At 53.1% G+C, this 20,376-nt stretch overlaps 8 protein-coding genes across 8 annotated transcripts; 3 read left to right on the plus strand and 5 right to left on the minus strand.

Annotated features, from left to right (window-relative positions):
- Positions 1 to 220: 220 nt before the first annotated feature.
- UMAG_10545 (uncharacterized protein) lies at positions 221 to 1,209 on the minus strand (the record flags this gene model as incomplete). The annotated part of the gene is made up of 2 exons (XM_011393844.1): positions 221 to 470; positions 560 to 1,209. 2 exons carry the CDS (start codon positions 1,207 to 1,209, stop codon positions 221 to 223), a joined length of 900 nt encoding a protein of 299 aa, XP_011392146.1.
- A 1,784-nt stretch (positions 1,210 to 2,993) lies between these two features.
- Positions 2,994 to 3,818, minus strand: UMAG_05252 (putative nadp-dependent mannitol dehydrogenase; the record flags this gene model as incomplete). Its single annotated transcript, XM_011393673.1, has 1 exon — positions 2,994 to 3,818. The coding sequence occupies one exon, from the start codon at positions 3,816 to 3,818 to the stop codon at positions 2,994 to 2,996; it is 825 nt and encodes a 274-aa protein (XP_011391975.1).
- A 2,141-nt stretch (positions 3,819 to 5,959) lies between these two features.
- On the plus strand, positions 5,960 to 10,624 carry UMAG_05253 (uncharacterized protein; the record flags this gene model as incomplete). The annotated part of the gene is made up of 1 exon (XM_011393674.1): positions 5,960 to 10,624. One exon carries the CDS (start codon positions 5,960 to 5,962, stop codon positions 10,622 to 10,624), a length of 4,665 nt encoding a protein of 1,554 aa, XP_011391976.1.
- A 263-nt stretch (positions 10,625 to 10,887) lies between these two features.
- Positions 10,888 to 11,871, minus strand: UMAG_05254 (uncharacterized protein; the record flags this gene model as incomplete). The annotated part of the gene is made up of 1 exon (XM_011393675.1): positions 10,888 to 11,871. The coding sequence occupies one exon, from the start codon at positions 11,869 to 11,871 to the stop codon at positions 10,888 to 10,890; it is 984 nt and encodes a 327-aa protein (XP_011391977.1).
- Positions 11,872 to 12,965: 1,094 nt separating this feature from the next.
- UMAG_05255 (uncharacterized protein) lies at positions 12,966 to 13,377 on the plus strand (the record flags this gene model as incomplete). The annotated part of the gene is made up of 2 exons (XM_011393676.1): positions 12,966 to 13,235; positions 13,324 to 13,377. 2 exons carry the CDS (start codon positions 12,966 to 12,968, stop codon positions 13,375 to 13,377), a joined length of 324 nt encoding a protein of 107 aa, XP_011391978.1.
- Positions 13,378 to 13,498: 121 nt separating this feature from the next.
- Positions 13,499 to 16,204, minus strand: UMAG_05256 (uncharacterized protein; the record flags this gene model as incomplete). The annotated part of the gene is made up of 1 exon (XM_011393677.1): positions 13,499 to 16,204. The coding sequence occupies one exon, from the start codon at positions 16,202 to 16,204 to the stop codon at positions 13,499 to 13,501; it is 2,706 nt and encodes a 901-aa protein (XP_011391979.1).
- Positions 16,205 to 16,719: 515 nt separating this feature from the next.
- On the plus strand, positions 16,720 to 17,541 carry UMAG_10546 (putative histone 3; the record flags this gene model as incomplete). The annotated part of the gene is made up of 3 exons (XM_011393845.1): positions 16,720 to 16,921; positions 17,045 to 17,294; positions 17,439 to 17,541. 3 exons carry the CDS (start codon positions 16,720 to 16,722, stop codon positions 17,539 to 17,541), a joined length of 555 nt encoding a protein of 184 aa, XP_011392147.1.
- A 275-nt stretch (positions 17,542 to 17,816) lies between these two features.
- UMAG_05258 (uncharacterized protein) lies at positions 17,817 to 20,132 on the minus strand (the record flags this gene model as incomplete). The annotated part of the gene is made up of 1 exon (XM_011393678.1): positions 17,817 to 20,132. One exon carries the CDS (start codon positions 20,130 to 20,132, stop codon positions 17,817 to 17,819), a length of 2,316 nt encoding a protein of 771 aa, XP_011391980.1.
- Between the last annotated feature and the right edge of the window lie 244 nt (positions 20,133 to 20,376).

Here is a 20,376-nt window from a genome sequence, read left to right on the forward strand (position 1 = left end):
CTGCCCCAGACAGCCTGTCTGGTAGCGCTGCGCCCTATCCACCAATTCATCTGACGATCCACTATTCGTGATTGTCTCGAGGGCCTTGAGGAAACTTCATCAAAATACTTAGCATGTTTACATGGACTGTCAATTCAGTTTGCATTGCTAGCCTACGAGTTACAATCATCTGCAAACTTGTGAAAGTCAACGCCGTGCGTATCAACTGTTCATACGGCGATTATAGGCGCGCCTGTGCGGGAGCTCCAGCTGAGGAGCTCGCCGCCTTAGCAGACTTGCGCTGGTGGTACCAGCTAACAATGCACTCGGCCACCGCTTGGGTGTGGCCCTTATACATGTGGTCGGAGCCCTGAACCAAGTGGATCTGCTGTGCGTCTTGCGCCCGGCCAGGGATGTTTGAGAGTTCATCCAGGTAGCTACTAGCATCATCCACGGGGACAGTACGGTCCTCGGTACCGTGGATAATGAGTCTGTGGAACCTTCAAGGAAAAGAGAGAGAGCTATAGTTAGCCAAACGGAGCTTACCTTACCGGCAAGACGGGGCAAGAGGAGGACTTACACGTCGGTGTTGTGAGAAAGCCGTTTCACGATGCTACGGATTGGAAAGTTGGCCATTCGAGCAAGATCCGTGGGATAAACTGGATACTCTCTTTGCACGCCTGCACTCTTTGTTCGCCAACGGAAGACACCCTCCTTATCAAAGCCACGCTTGTACATGTCGTACCTGTCCATCACGCGTGTCATATCCCAGCGACCAGAAACAGCCACAAAGTAAGGCACATCAACATCATCGTCCCAACGCAGGCGTTCATCGCGACCGAGGTATGCCCAGGCATCGAGAGAGCCGCGTGAGTGGCCAACGATCAGTTCGACACGGTAGCCTAGCTGGTGGCGCAGATGGTGCACCACCGCCTGGATATCTTGAATGTCCTGTGCTATATTGCACATGCCCCACGAACCTCCTGTATCACCGTTCCCGCGAAAGTCAAATCGAAAGCTGTCCATAGGGAGAGCAGCGGCGAGCTCTCGATGGTAGCTCTGATTCTTGTGTGCCATAAGGCCGTGAAGGATGAGCGCTATTTCGCGGGTTTTTTGCTGCGCAGAGTGACGGTGGTGCAAGATGCCAGCAATGTCTACGCCTGCCTCCGCAGACGGGATGCACAAGGATACCTCGTGTTCTGTGATGGACGATTCTCTGACGGCTTGCATTCTGTATTTGATCCTCGAAGGTGGTGGTGGTGGTAAGAATTATGGTTTGTGCTCAAGAGTGCACAGTTGGACTTGTGTAGATTCGATCGTGCGTGTACGTTTGTCAAGGATAAGAAGCTAAGCTGAATGGAACCCTTGAATCGATAGATGATCACTGAGGCGAATGTATGCAGCAATACTTACAGACGCATGGCATGAGGCTCGCTCAGCCTAGCAGTTTTAAGTATGTTTGAAAAGAGGGCCAGATTCTGTTGACAGTGGGGTGAGGCACGAGGCGCACTGGCCCCAGCCAACGAGGGGCTTAGATTCGCTACGCAGCGTTTAGATCACAATCACGAATCTTTCACGTTTCCTATTTGGGATACCTTGTGAGATGCTGACTTCGGCTACTCGCTCCCCAATACGTATGGTAGCCTGTGTGGAGGCACCGCCGCGTTCCTTTGCCTCTGCCTCGTCGCCCCTTCGGCTGCAAGCATCGCTTCCATGTACTTTTGAAAGTTCGTACGCTGCGTCACGCTGAGCGGCATACACACACAGTTTGCATTATCAAACAGGACTTCCCTTCCGCCATCCGCCGGTAGCCGCTGCTGAGCTTCGTTCATGCATGCGTTGCGCTGGCTCGCGGCACTGCCCAAGTGCTCTGCCGAGGCTGCCCGCTGGTATGGTCAGTCACTTACAGAGGTGACGAGCCTCGATAATGACTCACTCGCACCCCTGGTTGAATCTGTTGCCATCGGTCCAAACATGCACCCTTCTCCTGTGAACTGTTTGTGTTACGCAGAACCCTGGCATACGTAGCAACAATCAACCAGAAGCACACTTTGCTCGATACATGCGTTGGTTGCTTGTGAACCTCTCGCAAGACTTTGTTCTATCCAGCAAGCGAGAATCTCAAACATTTGATGAAGTGCTACACGCTAAGATCGAAATGTGAATCGCACTGCCGTTCCTGGTAGAGAGAGCAGGCGGGAGTTGTGAAGCACCACTTTGTGAGTCTGCAGCGATCGACCTAATTACAGCACCCGCAGAGCGTGCTCGTTTATTCGCCCAACAGCAGCTGGCGTTCAACTTCAACTCATTCTGAAGCTTCGCTATAGCTAGACACCTATCCGTGTCTTCATATCAGGAGCGATGGTTCCTTGTGCCTAGTGCTTAGAAGAACTACCACCATGGTCAATCAAGAATCAGCAACCCAGAGCAAGTTCAGCCTAGCTCTGCAGTCTAACATCATCGGTATATGCTCGCGGCTCGCGGCTATGCAGAAAGAAGGCGGAAAAAATTCGCGATCCTGATTCACGTTGTCAATTCGAGTATATCTGTTTATAAAGAAGCAGACTACTCCCGACAACGTCCCATTATCTGCACCTATTTTCCTCATAAACAACCATTCGGACTTGGGTTGTAATCCTCAACAGGTCGCGAGTCACGAGTGAGGGAGACTAGGTAAGGCGACTTGGGGACGTTGCCCAACTCTCGACTCGCAAGGGTGCGTCACACTCACGACAAACGACTCACGACTCACGACTCACGACTCACGACTGGGCGATAAATCACGAATCACGAATCGTGAATCGTGAATCGTGAATAAAAGCCACGAGCGTAGCGATTTTGAACAGCTGAGTGTTGACCAAGGTTTTGATTCTCTTAGCGAATCGGGAAGACGTCGACTCGTGACTCTGTGACCGAAACGGTTTCAGTGCATGCTGGCGTGCAAGCACACGTCTTTCTTATGGAGAGATGAACTACGAATGTGTAGAGTCTGACAAAGACGACAGATGGACAGCTCAAGGAAGGGTGTACCCGCCATCGATGATAGTGTCACTGCCAGTCTGGTACGAAGAAGCATCGCTGGCCAAGTAGAGGAAGAGACCTTTGATCTCTTTGACGTGGCCTTGTCTTCCGAGTGCAGACATACGGTATGCCTCGTTGACGACACGAGGACTGGCTCCTAGCTTAGTATCGAAAAAACCGGGGCTGACAATGTTGACTCGTGCGAATTCTCTCCATTCCCTCGCAAGCGACTTGCCCATGTGGGTGACGGCGGCCTTGGTAGAGTTGTAGACGGGTTGATCGACGGGTACGTTGACAATGTGCGCCGACATGCTCGAAGTGATGATGAGGTTTCCCTTGCCCTGACGCTTGAAGACCTCGCCTACGTACTTGGCGCAGTAAAAGACGCCGTCGACGTTGACTTCCATCTGACGCTTGTATTCTTCCACGGTCTGTTCGAGGATGGGTTTGGAAATGGCCATACCAGCGTTAGCGACGAAGACATCGATGCGACCGAAATCGGCAATGACCTTGTCAATGGTTGCGCGGACCTTGTCAACCAGTGAGACTTCGCACTGGTACGCCTTGGCCCGAATCGCGTGAGTCTTTGCGAGCACTTGCGCTTTCTCGATGGCACTGTCGTTCGAATTATACCAGAGTGCCACGTCTGCGCCAGCTTCAGCAACGGCCTCGATGGCAGCATATCCAAGACCTTCGCTCGCACCTGTGACGACAACCACTTTGCCCTTCATGCTAAGCTGCTCAAGCACATTCGTTGGCGTGTCAGGCACGGGTCTTGGCTCTCGAAAAGCCGAGCAGTCTTGGATTGTCATAGACATCTTAGCCAGAACAGTTCAGGTCAGAGGCCTAAGTGGATCGAGGATGTTCCAAGCGGGAGAGGCTGAGGAGTATCGCGGGAAGGATGTTTGTGTGGGGAGCAAGGTAAAGAAGCGAGAGAAGCTGGAGCTTGTCCACTGACTACGCCACAGACAGAGAGGCCTCGCCGTTGGTTGTTACACCTGCCTTGAGCGTTGCTGCCGTACGAGCTGACTATCGTTTCCTGTTTGTGTTGTGAACAAGGGTTTTCCACTCACGACTGTTTTCTTTGAAGGCAACGCTGGTCGGTGAAATTGATGCCCGATCCGCCGAAAAGAAGGGTTAAGGCCAACGTCCTGCTTAAACGCACAGGTAATCGCGATTCGAATGTTGGCGTCGGAGAGCCGCAAGCATGGCAGACAATCAAGAGTTCGTTCTGCTGTGACCTCAACCAAAATTCGTGATTCAGCCAAGACCCTCAACGTGCCAGCAGCATTCGTGATTCATTCGAGATTCACGCCTATTACCTCGACAGGCTTCCCTAGCGGCGGTTCACACAGATTATGGTATTTTTGTGCTGTTTTAGAGTCCCCAATTTTTCGTATCTATAGCATTCCGATTCACGATTCGTGATTCACGATTGTTGTAACATTCATGAGCTACGAGATCGTGATATTCAAAGACCGGATGGAAACTGCTCCTGCCAAAGTGGATTCTAATTCGTCCACAACCAACCTATACGCGCTCACAGAGCGAGCTTTTCTGTAACAACTGGTACACAATGGAGCGGCAAAACAGGGAGCAGAGGTGGAGCTGGAGCTGGACGCCATGCTCCACTTGTTGCTGTTGGTTGATTCGAGGTGGAGGCACGAGCGTGGAAGTGAGGTCGCCGCGGATCTGTTTGCTGAATTCGTGAATCACGAAACTCCTTCCATGTTCCATGTTCGGACCACCTAAAGCAACGCGTCTGTCTACTTTGCATTGCCGTTTATGCTGTGCAGGCTTTTCAAGACAACATGTCGAATATCCGAAAGGCTCACCGTCGCGGGTTCCTCAACCTGCACATCCGTGGAAGAGAGCAAGATGGCGGATGTGATTCACGAATCTTTGCCGTGGATCAGGCACTTCTACACGTAATATGATAATATGTGATGTCATGCTCGCAACAAATTCAGCGCACGAGACGTGTGTAGAAATGTGCACCAAAGCAAACGCCGTGATACGTCGTACGTGGGTACAGTTATCGGCATTCATTCGTGATTCGTGGTTCGTGATTCGTGATTCGTGATTCCCAATCACGAGTTATGGATCGTGAATGGATGGTTCACATGCTCAAAAACACTTGGATCCGCGTCCGAGATGAGAGGCGATATCCAGAAAGCTGTGTTGCCTCCATCGCAAGACGAAGGTGGCTAGTCACCGTGTTAACTGCAATCACGAATGACTCGAACGATTGCGCTGCTCCACGGACTAATGGTTGGTTCTTGGCAAACCTCCGAGTCAGGAGAGCGCGCTTGCTAAATGTGAATGTGAGTTAATTCAGGCCCGCTGCGCTCCAAAACTCACGACTCACGACTGTGCAGCAGACTCCACTGAGACAGCGGCAATCTAACTTATCACCAATCACGATTGCACATGCTCTCGCATGAACACGCTCCATTTTATATCCGTTGTGTCGCTGCTTAAACGTCTCTGCCAAGCAAGCCCATCCATCATTCTTGGAGTTTCGCCCTTGTTATACGCCGAAGCCAAAGCTGTCAAACAGAAATTTTCCCCTCGTGAATTCGTTTGCTTTGCCGAAGTCGTTCTTTACGTGATGTTGGGAATCTTCTCAATTTGAATCATTCGTGATTCGCAGCCTCAGCTGTGGCCTCATACGTTGTTCTGATCTGCCGTCATCTTGGGGTTTGATAACAGCACGACTATATTACCCACGACTTGCCTAGGCGCCTCCTTGTTCTTCTTCCCCCCGACAACTCTCATCCGCTCCGTCGTGCGCATTTACTTTCTTGACTCCTCTTTCGGCTGATCCCAAGTGATACTCCACGCAACACCAGCAAGCCTACATGGCTCCAGATTCGAGATTCGAACGCTACCCACGCCAAATATATATACATATATATAACACCACCGTCTGACGTCAAGCATCAGAGACTCGCCAGTCATGGCATCCACCTCTCATCAGCCACCCATCGTGTCTCCCCCGGATATGCAAGACGTTGAGTCTACCAACAACATGGGTGCAGCTCCCCTGGCTTGCGTCTCCAGCAGAGGCACTTGGGGAGAGCCGGAACGTGGTGAACATGTCAACGTCGACCAAGCTATGCAGGATTTCCAGCTTGTACGACAGTCCTCGCGCGGATCTGTATCCAGCGCTAACGCAGCCGCATCTTCCTCCGGACTTCGAGGAGCATCCGCTATTGGTCGTGCTCTAAGCGGCGGAGACCATAAAAAGCAGCCAAAGATCAACGAAAACGAACTGGATCTCGAGAACGTCCCTTCCGAGGAAACCTACGAAAACGACTTTGATCTCGGCAAGTGGTTGCTCACACGCAGTGCACAAGCAAAAGACGAAGGCATTCATGATGGCAAGCCTGTAGGCATGCTCTGGAAAGACATCTCCATCATCGCACCTGGATCGGGTGGAGGAGGCATCTTTGTCAAGACTCTTCCCGTCGCCATCGCAAACACTGCCTGGAGAGATCCCATCGGAATACTCGCCACCTTGATCCCGCCCCTCTCCAAGCTCTCTATCGCGCGCAACATGACCACCACCACCCTTCTTTACAGCTCCAACGGTATCCTCAAGCCAGGCGAGATGCTTCTCGTTCTTGGTCGTCCTGGTTCTGGCTGTTCGACCATGCTTCGCGCCATCACGTCCAAGAACCACACCAACGTCTCTGCCTTGGGCAAAATCCTCTATGGTGGTCTGTCACCTGATCAGATCAATCGCAAGTATCGAGGCGAGGTTGTCTTTGTCGATGAAGAGGATACCCACTTTCCTACGCTCACCGTCGGGCAGACACTCCAGTTCGCCCTCAAGAACAAGGTCCCCCACCGATCGCGCCGACTTAAAGGAGAGTCCCGTCAACAATTTATCGAGACTTGCATCGAAGTCATGCTCAAGATGTTTGGTATGACGCATGTTCGCGACACCATCGTCGGTGATCAAGCCGTTCGCGGTGTCTCTGGAGGTGAACGTAAGAGGACGACAATCTCCGAGGCTCTCGCCACCCGTGCTAGTGTTATCGCTTGGGACAATTCGACCCGCGGTCTCGATGCATCCACCGCTCTCGACTATGCTCGTTCCCTTCGTATCATTACCGATCTCGCTCAGCGCTCCACCATCGCCACCCTCTATCAGGTATCAGAGAGCATCTTTGATCTTTTTGACCGCGTCGCCATCATCGATCAGGGTCGTTGCATCTACTATGGCCCACGCAAGTTCGTTCGCTCCTACTTCTACGAGCTCGGCTACGATACGCCCGATCGTCAGACTACTGCCGACTTCGTCACCGCCCTCACCGACGTCAACCAAGTCGTATTCCGCCCGGGAATGCAGAATCAAGCGCCCAAAACGGCCCAAGACCGCGAACGAGTATGGAGGTCCAGTAATCTTTACCACCAACTGGAAGCTGAGATGGAATCCTACGAGCACCATCTCGCCCAGGCCGAGCAGGCAGACCAGCTCAAGCAGACCGTGCGTTCCGAAAAGCGCAAGGGAGTCAACAAAGGCTCCAGCTATACCGTCAGCTTCTGGGACCAAATTGTTAGCTGCATTTGGCGTCAACTCCTCATCAAGTGGGGCGCGAGAGGGGATCTTTACGTCAAGCTCTTCACCATCATCTCGGTCTCGTTCATGATTTCGTCGCTCTTCTACAAACAGCCTTTCGACTCCGAGGGAGTTTTTACTCGCGGTGGTATTTTGCTCTTTGCTTGCTTGTTCAACGGCTGGCTTCAGCTTTCGGAGTCCTTCGAGGCTGTAGCCGGTCGTCCGATGCTCAGCCGACATCATCAATTTGCCTTCTATCGTCCATCAGCGGTGGTTTTGGCACGCGCTCTGGTGGATATTCCTTTCCTTCTGGTGCAGTGTTTACTCTCTTCCATCATCATCTACTTCCTGGCGAACTTGAGGAGCGACGCCGGTGCCTTTTGGATTTTTTACGTCTACTGTTTCCTCTCATCGTACTCCTTGACGGCTCTCTACCGAATGTGCGCCGCTTTCTCACCAGGCTTCAATGAGGCTATTCGCTTCTCGGTGCTCGCCCTGAATCTTCTCATCATCTGGGTGGGCTACGTACTTCGCAGACCACAAATGAACTGGATGATCTGGCTCAGCTATGCTCAGCCTATCAGCTACGCGTTCGAAGGCTTCCTTGCCAACGAACTCAACTACCCAATCAACTGCACATCTCAACAAATTGTTCCTTTTGGTGAGGTCAGAGATGTAGCCTACCAGACCTGCTCGCTCACCGGTGGAGAACCTGGCTCAGTCATTGTCCAAAGCGCCGACTACCTCTCCGTCACATTCGGCTACTCGAGATCTCACATTGGCCGCAACGTCGGTGTCATGATCGCGTTCGCTGTGCTTTACCTGATCCCGACGGTGATTGGAGCCGAGATCATAAACTTTGGAGGCGCCGGTGGCGGTGTCACTGTCTTTGCACGTACCAAGGCTGCCAAAGCCAAGCTTGCTGCATCAAAACCCGCTGGTAACGATGACATCGAAGAAAAAGCTGTGGTGGCTGCCGATATTCCCAGCTCGTCTGACAGCAACGGCAGCATCACGCGTGCCAATTCGCCTGCAGACCCCGGCAAAAAGGGCAACGGATCGGACAAGCAAGCATTGACGAAAACAGCACAAGAACTCGACAAGAAGGCCATCTTCACCTGGAAGAACGTCTCGCTTCAATTGCCGACTGGACGAAAGTTGCTAGACGATATCACCGGCTATGTCAAGCCGGGTACGATTACAGCGCTCATGGGAGCTTCCGGTGCCGGAAAGACCACGCTACTCACGGCGCTCTCGCAGCGAGGCGTGAGTGGCAACTTGTCCGGGGATATTCTCGTCGATGGCAAGCCACTAGGTCCCGGCTTCCAGCGGGACACCGGCTTCGTCCTCCAAGGCGATGTCCATCTCGCATCTCAGACCGTGCGTGAGGCAATCGAGTTCTCGGCGCTTCTCCGTCAGCCTGCCGAAGTTTCTCGTGCAGAGAAGCTTGCTGATGCAAAACGCGCAATCGAGCTGCTCGAACTCGAAGATCTGCAGGATGCGCTCATTGGTGTCCCTGGCTTTGGTCTCGGTGTCGAGCGCAGGAAACGTGTCACGATTGCCGTCGAGCTGGCTGCCAAGCCCGATTTGCTCCTCTTCCTCGACGAGCCCACTTCTGGTCTGGACTCGGCCGGCGCAGCGTCGATTGTCCGTCTCATCCGTCGCCTCGCTAGCGAAGGACAGGCTATTCTTTGCACCATCCATCAGCCTAGTGCTTTGCTCTTCGAGTCGTTCGATAACCTGTTGCTGCTCCAGCCCGGTGGCAAGACGGCGTACATGGGTCAGATCGGCAACGAGCGTTCCAAAGGATCGGACAGAGTGCGCGAGTACTTTGAGCGCAATGGCGCACCGGCTTGCGCTCCGACCACCAACGTTGCAGAATACATGCTCGAGGTGGTTGCGCAAAAGACGCAAAAGCCGTGGTCCGAGCGATGGAAGGCATCGCCCGAGGCGAAAGCACTCCGTGAACAGGTTGACGCTATCAACGCAGAGCGTGCTGGTCGTGCCATGATCCAAGACTCGCGAGCCGAACGAGAGTATTCGGCTACGCTCAAGACGCAGATCATTGAGTGCACCAAGCGACAGTTTCGTGACCTATGGAGAGATGCACCCTTCGCCTACGGCATCCTCTTTTCCAACTTTGTCACTGGCTTCGCTGCAGGAGGTGGCTTTGCTCATCTGGGCAACTCGACCACCGACCTGCAGTATCGCGTCTTTGTGGTGTTCTTGGTGATTCTCAACTTCCCCGCCACTGTCAATTCGATCATCTCCAAGTTCTGGGAGATGCGCATCACGTTTACGGTGCGTGAGGGTCCCTCCAAGACTTACTCGTGGATCGCGTTTATGACGGCATTTGTGGCGGTGTCGATTCCCATCGCGCTGGTAGCATCGGTGCTCTTCTTCCTTCCGTCCTTTTTCCTTCCCTTGTATTCGCAGAGATCGACGGTGGCAGGCATGTGGTACTTTATGATTTTTCTGGTGACGTGCTACGAGATGTTTTTCTCACTTGCACTTGCCGCAGCTTGCCCTACTCCGGTGACGGCCGCCAATCTGCTGCCTTTCTTGCTGCCATTTATCGCGATTGTCAACGGCGTCATCAAGCCAAAATCGACACTGCCTGCCCCGTGGTCTGGGCTTATCTACGCCAATCCACTCTACTGGTACGTGCGCTCGATGGTAGGCAATGTTCTTCACGATCTCCCCGTTCGATGTCGACAGGAGGACCTGGCCATCTTCGACGCACCCGCCAATCAAAGCTGTGCACAGTATGCTCTTGAGTGGGTCGAGTCTGTAGGGGGTCAGCTGCTCAACCCTGACAGCAACAGCCGATGCGAGTTTTGCCAGTACCAGGTTGGTGATCAGTTTGCTGCTACGCTTGGCGCCACCTGGGATTTCCGCTGGAAAGGTGTTGGTATCGTAGCGGGCTACACGATCGGTCAACTGTTGTTGGCATACGCCGCATACTGGTACTTCACCGAAAAGGGCTACGGAATCGGCGCTCGGCTCATTTCGGCCCTCGTCGAGAAGGTCAAACGCCTTGGCAAGCGTCGCCAATAGAAACAAGCACCCCTCATTAGCTCAGATGTATCTCTAACTCCTCCTTTCGCCCTATGCTGATTTCCTCATCGGAACATGTTATTCATGCTGGCAACACTCATACTCACTCTCATCCTCAGAGGTTAAACAAGAGGATGCCAAGCTCGACATCGTATTGGGGTGAAACAATGAATGTTACGAAGAAAAGACAGACTAAGATTTGATTGGGGTGAAGGCTTGAAGTTGAAGTCGAAACGTAAGAGGCAACAAGAGTCAAAAGCTGATCAATGGGTAGTTTGGACGGCTCCGATGAGGTGCTTAAGGGCAGACTTGTGATCAACATGGGGATGCTCAGTGACTACGGTGACGCCTCGCTGGTTTTCTTTTGCAAGAGCAGCTTGGTCGTGGATAAAGTCGATGTGACCAGTGTAGAGGCCGGTAGACATTTCGACAAGGAGCTGAGCCTGCTCTTCGAGTAAGCCTGCATTCTTGAACGTGTCGAACCACTCTTGCTGAGGAATGGGAATTGCATTCACCTTGGTGCCGGTGATTTCAGAGACGTACTGAGCGAGCTCGGGGACGGTTTTTTTCTCAGTGACAAGCTGCACAGCTACAATATGTCCCTTTTTGGCGACGTCGGGAGACGATGAGGGTGGTGCAACGAGGTATTTAAGCGCGGTGGTGGCGATTGCAGTCGAGTCGATAAGCTGGTACGACCTGTCGAAGGGTATCAACACGGATGGCAGAATGTGGGGAGGATTGATGGCAAGTGGAAGGACAGCTTTGAGGTTGGAAAGAAAGTAAGGAGGTCGCAGTGCATACAGCTCGATTCCGTCACGAAGCTTAGCCAAGAAGCCGTTCTCTGCAATGTGGACGTTGCGAATGGGGCCGGTTCCGTCGCTCTTTTCGGCACCGATTGAGGAGAGGTAGACAATCTTTGTGAGGGTCGAGCTAGCGTTAGCAGCCTCGGTGATTGAGTCGACGTATTTCTGTGAGAGCGAGAAAGGATCCTTTGAGCCGTAGAATGGAGGGTTCACGATAAATGCAGCCTGACTGCCATCGAGAGCGTCCTTGATCGAAGCGACGTTGGCGATGTCAAGCGGCGTCTCAGAGACAGTGACGTTGCTTCCAGTGGCTTCGAGCTTTACGGGAGTGCGCGAAGCAAGCCGGATCCGGATCTCAGGGTGCTGTTGCTGCAAGAGTACGGCGATGAGTTTGGCGTTTGCAGAGGAGGCGGGGAAGATGCTGATTTGAGAAGGAGCCGGCATAGTGGGTTTGGTGTCAGTGTCACGTACGTGCCTTGAGAAGGAGGAGCTGCTTTGGAGTCACAGAGTATTTTGAGAGGATAGAGCTAGATGGTCTAAGCTTCTTTAGTGTGAGTAAGACCGGCACCATGGTCTGTTTGAATAGCACCGGTTATATAGACGTGAGCAAGGCTAAGACGCTGATACCATATATTTCACAGCTCCTCACGGTTCACAAAACAGCGAAGTTGGTACGAGAATACATGATGCACAGAAGCTTGTCTCCGGCAGGCAAGTGCGCGGGCAGTGATCTGATTGAATCGAGGACAAGAACAAAGATCAGGATGAACGAAAGGCTCTGTAGCAAACGTTAGTGCAATCACGAAGGAAACCCCAGAGCGGACAACGTGCAACACGCAAGTCCGCGGACCTTCAACTGGAACCGTTCAAGATCCCGATTCGTATTCTACGGTGGGAATCGTGAATCAGGCTCTGACGAAAATCAACACCCGATCGAGAAACGCACTCGTGAATAAATAAATAAATCGTGAACATTTACAGTCACATTCGTGATTCACGATTGCAGATGGCGCGAGCGGCGTGAGCAGCGCCAACTCACGACTCACAATCCCCGGATCATGAACATTGTAGAATCGTGAATCACGAAGGTGTCGAATTTGGCAGATAAATCCTTAACGCCGCGCACAAGGAGGTTAGCATAATTTCATGGCGCCATGATGTGATGCCTGTCCTCCGGTGCACATACACGATTCGTGATTATTGACGCATTCCATCCTACCGATACCTTCAAAAAGAAGTGCAAGTGTCAGTGGTAAAGTCACGAATGGCCGCCAATAAGAGTCTTGAAGCATCTGTTGGGTTACGGAGCACCTTATCAGATCATGCTGAGCTTTGATGGTGTGCTTAAAGCCGAGGCCATAGCATCATCTCCAGATCGCCGTGCGCCGATCTGTTCTGGACTGCAGAGGTAATCATGAGTCTCAACCTCCACACGGACCAAGTCTTGTATTCGTGATTGAATGTGGAATCCATGGTAGATGGTTTCTTCTCGTTCGCGCTCACTTGACCAAGAGAATCTGAAGATAAGGCCTGTCGTCATGCCCGTGATTCACGTTGTCTCGTTCAAGTACAAGGAATCCGTCTCCTCCCAGGAGCGGCTCGAGCTGTACAGCCAATTCGGGACATTCAAAACCCAGTGTCTGTACACGGACAACCAACCCTATATTCTCGGCTTGAAAAGCTCGACTGAGAACACTTCGCCTGAAAACGCTGGCAAGGGCTTCCATCACATTTTTATCACCACTTTTCCCTCGCAAGATCACGTCAAGTACTATCTCGACAAAGATCCAGTGCACCTGGCCTTTGTGGTAAGTGACAGTCTCGACGCAATGCCAATATTTGAAATCAAACCTGACCACTTGCTTGCTCTTTGTCGCTCGGCTATCGTCGCTGCAGGACAAGGTCAAAGCGGCACTTGACGACGTCTTCATCTACGACTTTGACGTGTGAAGCGCAGTCCTATCACAGCACATGTCAACAAGTTGAATGCATTAAGAATGATGACAAACCCATATACAAATTACATACAAACGCACATCATGAGGGACCAACCAGCTGTAAACATTGTCGACTACGATCGCGCCCGGAAAGAGCCCGAAGACGCAACCCGAGCTGACACAGCCTTGCTCGACGTCAACGCCTGAGTAGCGCCTTCTCGCGTGTTGGTCAAATTCGACAACGGACGTTTGACTGTGACTTGCACTGCTTTGCTGCGGCGAAGCGAGGCAGCTGTGGGACGGCTGACGGACGACGAGGATCCCGAGACAATCCTTCGCGAGCTGAGTGCAGGTGTTTTACTCGAAGCTCCACCGGCTAGTGCAGGCGTGGAAACCACTCGTGACTTTTGCTCAAGCTCCTGCTTCTCTCGAGTCGAAAGCCTTCGACGCGACTGAGCAGCGACAGTAGCCGTAGCAACAGGATCTGTTGCGGGTGCCTCTATGATCGGCGGCTGTGGCGATGAAGAAAGCGAGCCTTGCACCTCTGCTCTAGCGCGCTTCGACGAGCGTGATGAAGATTCGTCGCGTACCGCTTTGGGACTCGATCTATCCGAAGTACGACCGCTCGTTCGTTTCTTGGTCGTGTCGCTCGAGTCGGCCATCTCTTCCTTCTGCGCCTTCCTCTTGCGGCTTTCTCTTTGAACTTCCTGATTCTGCTCCTCCTCGACCTTTGCAGGCATCTCTTCAGTGGCTGCACTTCCACCCGACAGTCGCGCTGAGCGACGTGTCGAAACCCGAGCACCGCGTACTGCCGTTTTCGCTGCAACGCCAAAAATGGCATCGAGCTCGGGATTGTTTCCGAAGCTTTCCCCAAAGCTGATAGCACTTGCATCCGCAGAATCTTTGCATGGCCTGTTGATTCGAGTCGATCGACGTGAGCTTGACGTGTCCGCGTTCTCGAACACAGCCTCGCTCGCAGTGTCTGCCGTTTCAACCGTGCTAGTTAGGGAAGGCAGTTCGGCATCTTCAGCAACAACCGAAAGGCTGCCCTGGTCGTTGCGCCTATTCTGGTCTCGAGCATGAATCTCGGCCACCTCGCGTTGGTCGAGCCGCTTCAATGAGGTGACCTTAACACGTTGAGCTGCATCGTTGCGTTCCAACAGAATTCGATCGCGCTCGTTGCGGAGCTCTCGTGCTTCCGCTTCTAGCATCTCGCACCTCTCGACCAAATGTACTCGCTCTTTTTCTGCCATCTGCAGCTCGGATCTCAACTCGTCCACTTGCTGCGTCGCATTTGAGCCGCTTGCCACTGAAGACGAGCTCTGATCAAGCAAGCTGCGTGCGCGTTGTTCGGCCTCGGCAAGCTTGACAATTTCCTTCTCTTTTCTCGCCATGTTCTGCTCTGCCACTGCCATCTGTTTGACGAGTTGGGCCAGCTTCTTTTCAAGTTCCACTTTCTCCCTCTGCCAGTCGACGCGATGTGATGCCCCTCCATTTGACGATCCACGTGAGGCGGCGATGGCGGCAGATGTGATCGATCCTACATGAGCGGGACCGTTCGTTTTGTTGAGCGAAAGGCGTGCGTCGTTTGCCAAGTCTTGATAGATGTCATGCTCAAGCTTTGCTGCCCATGCTTGCTCGCGTGTCTCAGCCGATAAACGCTGACTCTGTGCGGCTAGGTGAACGTTGCGTTCCGTGCGCAAATCAAGCAAAGATTGGACGTGCGAACTGATGGCGCTCGCCGTCACCTCGAGCGCACGCAAAGCTGGATGTGAGGCCTTTCTTGAAGAGCCCGAGATGAGCGCGCCTGAGGAAGTCGACCTAAGAGTATCGTTGGCTGGAAAGAGGTCTCTTTGGAACAGCGGCCGGTGGCCCTCGAGCCAGGTATCTTTGGAAGGCAGACGCTTGGACGCGCCAACACTGGCCAGGCTGCTGGTAGAAACAGATCGAGAGCCGCTCGATTCGTCGTTTGCCTTTGTCGCTGCAGAAGTCGGATCTCTCCTTTTGGCATCGTCTTGTTCGGCCTCGACCATGTCCAACAGCTCCTGATCAGCGCGTCTCACAGTATTAATAGCCTCGGTAGCAAGACGTTTCAAGGCTTGATTGTACTCGACCAAATGAGCTCGCTTCTGTTCGAGCTCCTGCACCTGTTGAGCGTACAATCCTGCCGCACCCACCTTGGATGACGAAGCGGTCGGCGGTTCGTCGAAAGCAGATGCCACAATCTGAAAGTCAGGAACAGCAGAGCGAATGGCTGAGCTGGTGACTTCACCAATACGAGCTCGAACTCGAGCCACAGATCGATCGTTTGCTGCTTTGTACTGCAATGCCGAAGCTTTGATTGCCTGTAAATCCCTTCGCGTGCGAGCGAGTGCGTCCTTTGTGGCTTTGTGTGCATGGCATTCCGTTTCGAGCTGCGCGGTGAGATGGAGCAGTTTTGCCTTTGACGCTTCTGCCTTGCGCTCAAAGTCCGCCGAGCGTTCCAGCTCCTCTTTCTGAAAGCGCTTCGTTCGTTCCAAGGAGGCTGTAAGCGTGCGACTTTTGGCGGTCAAGGCGGTGCGCACTTCAATATCTTCTTCTCTTTGCGCGATCATGGCATGTAACGCGTCGGCGAGGGCGGCTAGCGAGTCTTCAGGCATCCCTGCAGTATTGAGCGGCGATCGCAAGTACCCTCGCGAGATGAGCGTAGCATTGAGCTGTTCGAATGTAGGTCGCACGGCATTGGCGGCTTCGACTGAAATGTTGGCGGGCAGGTCTGGAAGGTGGTCGTAAAGCCCTGGCTGAGGCGCAGAGGCAGTCGTGTTGGCGTCCATCTTCACTTCAGATGTAGCCACAGCCATTGTGGTGTTGCCGTTGGACAATTTTTTAGTGATGGTGGTCGAGATCCGTGCATTATCGACCACACAGAAGTATGGCCATTTGACTAATTCTGCCACATCGCTTTCGCTTTCCTCGATGAGAACAACACTCGTGACTGGTGTCCTCGTGCCTGTGACTCTCGCGACGCGTCTCAGGCCAAGGTCGACCTGAGCCAAAATTTGTGGAGAGCCATGCACACGTGACCTAAATTCGGTTGAAATGGCGTAGAAACCGAAATCGGGAGCTGACCCGATTTTGCCAAGTGCTTATATGAATCACGAATATGCACGACGCGACCCTGTGAATCCTTTCGTTCTTACACTTTCGTACTCGTGATTCGTGATTGGTTTCTGAAGCCTTGCAACCACCAGACGAGCTCTTCAGCGCCTCTTTTCCATTCCTTGCACTCACGTACGTGCTGCTAACGCTGCTGACTCGGTCCAATCTTATCCAAAGCAGCCCCGGTATCCTCGAAAGGTACCTTACACATCTCGATATGGCTTCACGCGCAAGGCCTAGTTTGGCCGACACCTCGTATCCAGAATCCACGACATATGCAGAGACGTACGAAGAAGCCTCGTATGCGAGCTCTTCCGAGGGAGGCGGATCTGCCATGCTGTCTCGACGGGCGCCATCGATTCTATCCGGAATCTCGCGAAGGAGGTTCGAGGAGTACTCGATGCCTGAACCCAGTTTGAGTAAGTGCTCAAGGTTGGCGCTCTGCCATTGCGAAGTCAGCCCACCTTTTCTCTTGGTGTTCTCAGGCTCACCTTGGCTCGCATGCGCACATTGGCTTATTTCTGCTGCTTTCACTAATACAGGCAACGTGGGTCAGAAGAAACGCTTCAAGCCCGGCACAGTGGCGCTGCGAGAGATTCGCAAATACCAGAAATCCACCGATCTTTTGCTGCGAAAACTTCCGTTTGCCCGACTTGTCCGCGAAATTGCCAACGACTTTGTCACCTCCTACGAGCATGGCGAATACGGCTCGGGCTTGCGATGGCAGAGCTCGGCCATCTTGGCGCTGCAGGAGGCGACTGAAGCCTTTCTCGTGCACTTGTTTGAAGACGCGTAGGTTTCATCATTCGCTTGTCATGTTCCTGGCTAAACTAGGCAGACGCAAGCGCTGAAATACTCTCTCTCTCTTATCCTCTCTTGATTTGATCTCTTGACTTTGATCTTTTGACTTTGCTCATTCGCCGTCTATCTCTACAGCAACCTGTGCGCGATCCATGGCAAGCGCGTGACACTCATGAAGAAAGACTTCCAGCTCGCAAGACGCCTGCGTGGCCGATGGGATGGTTTGGGCGGATACTAGACTTCCTCCATCTCAGCCTTTCGCTGTCCTCTTCGCTCTCCAGTCTTGCTCGCATTCTCAATATACCGTCAAAGTCGAGCCCTGTTCTGCTCAAGTTCTTATTTTCTTTCATTGTCACCTCAGCTTGTGCACCCGTGTACACCAGTCTCAAATTGAATTCGCTCTGTCAACCTCACGACGTGCGATCCGACGCTTAAAGAGTGAAGATTGTCCTCTCTTCGAGAGAAGGAAAACAACGTTTTGGAAGAGGTAGGAGTGGTACAGGCGAGCAGAGTTTACCAACCAAAGATGCCGTCGGTGATTCTACCGAGCATGCTCGTGCTCGCAGTGGCAGCTGCAGGTTTCTGATCAGCTGTGCCAGCGTTCGAAGAGGTGGTGGCAGGCTTGGAAGAAGCAGCAGCGCCCGAGCCAAACAGGGAAGATGCTGCCTTGAAAGGCGAGCCGGCGAGACCGCTCAAATTACTAGTCGAAGCCGACGTCTTGAAAGCAATTGAAGGATCATTGATGACCGAAAGCGGTCGACCAAAGGCAGGATACGACACATTATTGCCTGCCGACGGCGTCGCGGCACCAGACGCAGTCGCTATGTCCTTGCGGCCAGAATGGGCGCTGACACCTTGACCAAATGCGATGGAGTGGCGGTTGTTCTGTTTGTTCGAAGCGTCATTGCTGGCAAGGCTGGATGGATTGGCAGCTTTAGCACGTGACAAAGAGACAGCGGATGCACCAGCTGCTTCGAGCGAGGCAACAGCGATCGACTTGGAAGACGCTTTGTACGTTTCAGCTGTGTGACGCGAGGGGAAGACGTCCATTCGGAAGACAGCATCGGCACCGTTGGTAAGGGCAACCTGGTGGAAGTTGTCGTCTTCCCATCGAACTCCGACCATGCATGCACCAGCGACGATCTCGCCGCTGCGACGCAGAGCATGAAGCGCCTGGAAGGCTTCAGTGTAACGGAGACGAGTGCAGCACGACAGCGGAGGCGCGGAAGGCTGATCTGCAGCCTGCTCTTGAGCTGAGCCACTGCCGGTAAGGTCAATGGCTTCAACTAACTCGACCCCGCCGATGCTGGCAAAGAGCTCAAGGACTGCTTTCTCCATCCAAGTCGGGTACCCGTATACCAGGACAGTGCGTTGTGCCAAGCCCAAAGCGGTATCCGATTCCGCCGAATCGGGCGACAGAACTCCATCGGTTGCGGAGACCGTGGTTACTGACGGTGATGTCCTTGAAAATGCGGCCGTGGAGGATGGTGTCGTCAAGGTAGAACGTCCGGGAAGCAACTGCGCAGATGACGAATCCGTGTTGTAGGGAGAGCGGAGATTGTTTGTAAAGGAGCCTTCAGAAGAGATACCCAGAAAGGACGATTTGGCCGCAGCAGAAGCTTGATCCTCAAGTCGTTGATTGGGTGGGGCATCCTCATCATCGTCTTGATCCATGGAGCCGGGTGCCGCGCTGAAGGAAGTGGATGTTGCAGGAGGGGTCGAAAAGGAACGGCTGCTGCGGGCGGGGGATTCCGCGGGAGTCTTTCGAGCAGGCGTAGCTGATGCTGTTGCAGGAGCGGGTGTAGCAGATTGACGCCCACCACGCAAACCCCCGGCACCAAAGATACTTTCCTTGCCACCTCGCCATGGCGTGCCAGGCCCAACCGAGCCGGCTCGAGTAAAGGATGCGTCGTCGCGCCTATCATTGAAGAAGCTCGAGCTGAAGCGGCCAGTAGGAGAAGCTTGGCCCTTGGACGAAGGAGTGCTGTCCTCCTTGCCAGATTTCGAAGCGGGAGTGCCAAAAGTGATGCTCGTATCAACATCCTGTGCTGCTTCAGGCGACGTAGGTTCCACTTGGCGCGCAGGAAGCTTGTATGGCTTCACAATCTTGGTGCGGCTGAGGTAGCCTGGGATGTAACTCATATTTTGACTCTGCTGTTCCAGATTGAACCTTTGTTGGTCGATCGCTTGCTGCTGGTGATGTTGCTGCCCATTGTGTTGCATGAAACTTGCCTGCGACAGTTGTGGCTGTTGCTGAGCGTTCTGATTGTGGAAGGGACTACCAAAGGTCTGATTTGGCTGCGACTGCAACTGTTGCTGCTGAGCGTTGAATGGAGCGGGAGAGGATGAGTTGAGACCAAGTGCGCCTTGCCCGTAAGAGTTGGGCTGTGATGACTGCTGTTGTTGGGGCTGAGGCTGTCCACCAAATCCAGAAGAGGAAGATGATCCGAATAAGGTATTACTGCTTTGCGGCATGCCAAACATATTCGTCTGCTGAAGCTGATGACCTGCTTGGCCCGCATTTGGCGCAGTTGCGTTGTTGTTGCCAAATAGCGACCCTGTGTTTTGTTGCTGTAGCGGCTGTTGGATGCCAGGAGTGCCTGACAAAGGCTTTTGTCCGAAGAGTGCACCTGACTGCGGCGTTCCTGCCTGCTGCTGCTGCTGCGTTGTGTTGTTCGAGACATTGTTGCCAAAGGAAAATCCACCTGGCGTTGAGAAGGAGTTGTTGAAGCCTCCCCCTGTGCTGGCGCCAAACGGCGTGGACGACGGCTGATGTTGCTGTTGACCAGCCTGTTGCGGTGTTGCCGCTGGGTTCGAGAACGAAAACATGGCCAAGATGTTGTGTCCAAGCAAAGCCGCCGTACTTGACAATACAGAAGGCTGTCAGGGTGATGTTGGTTGCAGCTGGTTACGTGATACGTCGGTGTGATGAATCATGAATGTTTGTTGTTCTTTTGCTTGAACGCGCTTTGAGAGCAGATTCACAGATTTATCTCGGCCGTTACAAATTCACCTCGGCTCTCGGTGAAAAATGTCGCATTCGTGATTATTCAGGGTCCAGACATTATTCACA

This window comes from Mycosarcoma maydis, chromosome 19, assembly GCF_000328475.2.
Source record: "Mycosarcoma maydis chromosome 19, whole genome shotgun sequence".
In the NCBI taxonomy this organism is placed as follows: domain Eukaryota; kingdom Fungi; phylum Basidiomycota; class Ustilaginomycetes; order Ustilaginales; genus Mycosarcoma; species Mycosarcoma maydis.